The following is a 2,888-nucleotide window of genomic DNA, read 5'->3' on the forward strand; positions in this document are numbered from 1 at the left end:
TCAAAAGACAAATTTGGAATAAACATCTCCAGCTTTAATTGCGCATTTTAGAAAATGGTTGTCAAAACTTCAGATTAGAAGCAAATTATCTCTAAAATTAAAAAAATCCTTATGCTAATATTTACTGGTTTTGAGGGGGAAGGGCGCACCAGAAAAACGCAAATCTTAAGTCAAAATTTTCTTAAAATTGACAAAAACTGATTAAGAAACTGCAGAAAAATTTGGTCAAAATAAGGTCTTCGTAGTGATTTGGGAGAGCTCAGAAAATCAAGTTGTGGTCGACAACAATTTTGAATTTTTTGACAAAACATTTCTCATTGGATTGCATTTTGTTCGTTTTGTGACATACCTAAATTTATCTCAGAAAACCTTATCGTAAAACATTTAGAGAATGGACTGAAAAATAACAGCTGATGGATTCATTCGATACTTGTTTAGAAAAAAGAATGGTCAGAAAAATTGCGCCACTGTGTTTGACTATCGCTGCACTTTTAATTTCAAATGCCGACTGCTATCGCTCTATATGGTGCAATTCAGATTGGGATTGCAGAGGTGAAACATACTGCGAGTATGCTGTCGACAAGTGTCTGCAAATCGTAAGATGTAATTCACACGAAGACTGTCCGAAGGGTAACTTCTGCGCTTATGTTTTTGGACACTGTATGGTGGGTATTCCGAACCGGCCAGTATCAAAGCCGACGACTACTGAGCCCGCTTCAGACACGACTGAATACCCGGCTTACGAGCCCGCTGAATACCCGACCGAACACCCGACTGCAGAAGCCACTGTAACTACGACAGAAGAACCCACTGATCACACGACTGAAGAGCTCGTTGATAACACCACCGAAGAACCCACTACGACCGAAGAACCCGCTGATCATACGAATGAAGAACGCGCTGATCAGACAACCGAAGAACCCACTAAGACCGAAGAACCCGCTGGTCATACGACCACAAAACCCGCTGTTCACACGACTGAAGAAACCGCTGATCACACCACCGAAGAACCCACTACGACCGAAGACCCCGCTGATGAGACGGCCGAAGAACCCACTACGACTGAAGAGACCACTGATCACACCACCGAAGAACCCACTACGACTGAAGAACCCGCTGATCAGACGACCGAAGAGCCCACTACAACCGAAGAACCCGCTGATCACACCACCGAAGAACCCACTACGACCAAAGACCCCGCTGATCAGACGACCGAAGAACCCACTACGACTGAAGAACCCGCTGATCACACCACCGAAGAACCCACTACGACCGAAGAACCCGCTGATCACACCACCAAAGAACCCACTACCAGCCTGGTCTGCTACAGTGATAATCATTGTTCAAAAGACTTGATGTGCAATTTGGACATTAAAGAGTGTGTTGAAGTTGTTCACTGTGAAACTTATCACGACTGCCCTCCCGGTAACTTTTGTCCCTCGGTTTCAAAAATCTGTATACCTTTCGGCGATGACACTGTGCTGCCGGAGCCAACAAACCCAGACGAGCCTCTTGCATGCAAATGGGACTTCAATTGTCCAAAAGGCTTTTACTGCGATTTGCGCGTCGCTCAATGTACGAAAATTAACAAATGCGAAAGCAGTCTCGACTGTGAAGATGACGAATTCTGCAACTCGTATCTTAAGATTTGCTTGTCATTAAATTAACTTGCTACATACGACGCGCTCAGAGTTTGCTTAGAAGAACTGTAAGTCTGCAATATGACTTAAGTGGTAGAAGGGCAATCAATGTACTATCAACAGTATGTTTTGAATTTTGACATAGTGGACTTGAATTAACATGATTTCAGAGCGCTAGTAAGCAAAATTTTGAAACAACAGATACATTTTTAAAATAATAATGCATTATTATTTTAAAAATGTATCTGTCAAACCGTTCTCAAATCAAGCAATATTTTTTTCGATGTCTTGACCAAAAACAATGTGGGCGACTTTTTTTAAATGCTTTTTTCGATATCTTGACCAAAAACAATGTGAGCGACTTTTTTCAAATGACTTTTTTCAATGTGAGCAAAATAACCACTGGAAAATATGTAAGGTTTGAGCGGTTTTTTTAGATAATTACGCTCAAAATCTTGCTTCAAAATGAGCGGTTTTTGAACGGTTTATCTAAAAAAACCGCGCACGATTTGAACGGTTTGAGCGGTTTTTTTAGACAATTACGCTCAAAATCTTGCTTCAAAATGAGCGGTTTTTGAACGGTTTATCTAAAAAAACCGCTCAAAAATCGCGCAAGATTTGAGCGGTTTGAGCGGTTTTTTTAGACAATTACGCTCAAAATCTTGCTTCAAAATGAGCGGTTTGAGCGGTTTTTGAACGGTTTATCTAAAAAAAACCGCTCAAAAACCGCGCAAGCTTTGAACGGTTTTGAGCGGTTTATCTAAAAAAACCGCTCAAAAACCGCGCAAGATTTGAGCGGTTTTTGAGCGGTTTTTTTTAGATAAACCGCTCAAAACCGTTCAAATCTTGCGCGGTTTTTGAGCGGTTTTTTTAGATAAATCGTTCAAAAACCGCTCAAACCGCTCATTTTGAAGCAAGATTTTGAGCGTAATTGTCTAAAAAAACTACTCAAACCGCTCAAATCTTGCTTCAAATTAGGTGAAAAATCTCGACTCGGGTGATAAAAATCGTTACAAAATGTTTTCATATCAGAGATTATTCAATACTCATTGGTCAACTTACATAATTCTGATATGCAAGGACATCAACAGCCCGAGAGGCCTTTTCAAGTGATGCTTTAATTAAGCAGTACAATTTCTCAGAAGTGCTATGAAGTTTCAACTGTAACGTAATATTACTTGTCCAAACCTACAATTTGCAGACAAAAAAAGATCTATCATTTCTTAATTAATTGCGATGTATCAATGT

At 40.3% G+C, this 2,888-nt stretch overlaps 1 protein-coding gene across 1 annotated transcript; it reads left to right on the forward strand.

Moving 5' to 3' along the window:
• The first annotated feature begins 662 nt into the window (after positions 1-662).
• Positions 663-1,667, forward strand: LOC134853406 (cell surface glycoprotein 1-like). The gene has a single exon (XM_063869435.1). The coding sequence runs from the start codon at positions 663-665 to the stop codon at positions 1,665-1,667; it is 1,005 nt and encodes a 334-aa protein (XP_063725505.1).
• Positions 1,668-2,888: the final 1,221 nt, after the last annotated feature.

This window comes from Symsagittifera roscoffensis, chromosome 1 (genome assembly GCF_963678635.1).
Source record: "Symsagittifera roscoffensis chromosome 1, txSymRosc1.1, whole genome shotgun sequence".
Classification (NCBI taxonomy): domain Eukaryota; kingdom Metazoa; phylum Xenacoelomorpha; order Acoela; family Convolutidae; genus Symsagittifera; species Symsagittifera roscoffensis.

Excerpts from the sequence above, each read along its gene's own strand:
- LOC134853406 (XM_063869435.1), top strand. The coding sequence starts at position 663 with ATGGTGGGTATTCCGAACCGGCCAGTATCAAAGCCGACGACTACTGAG.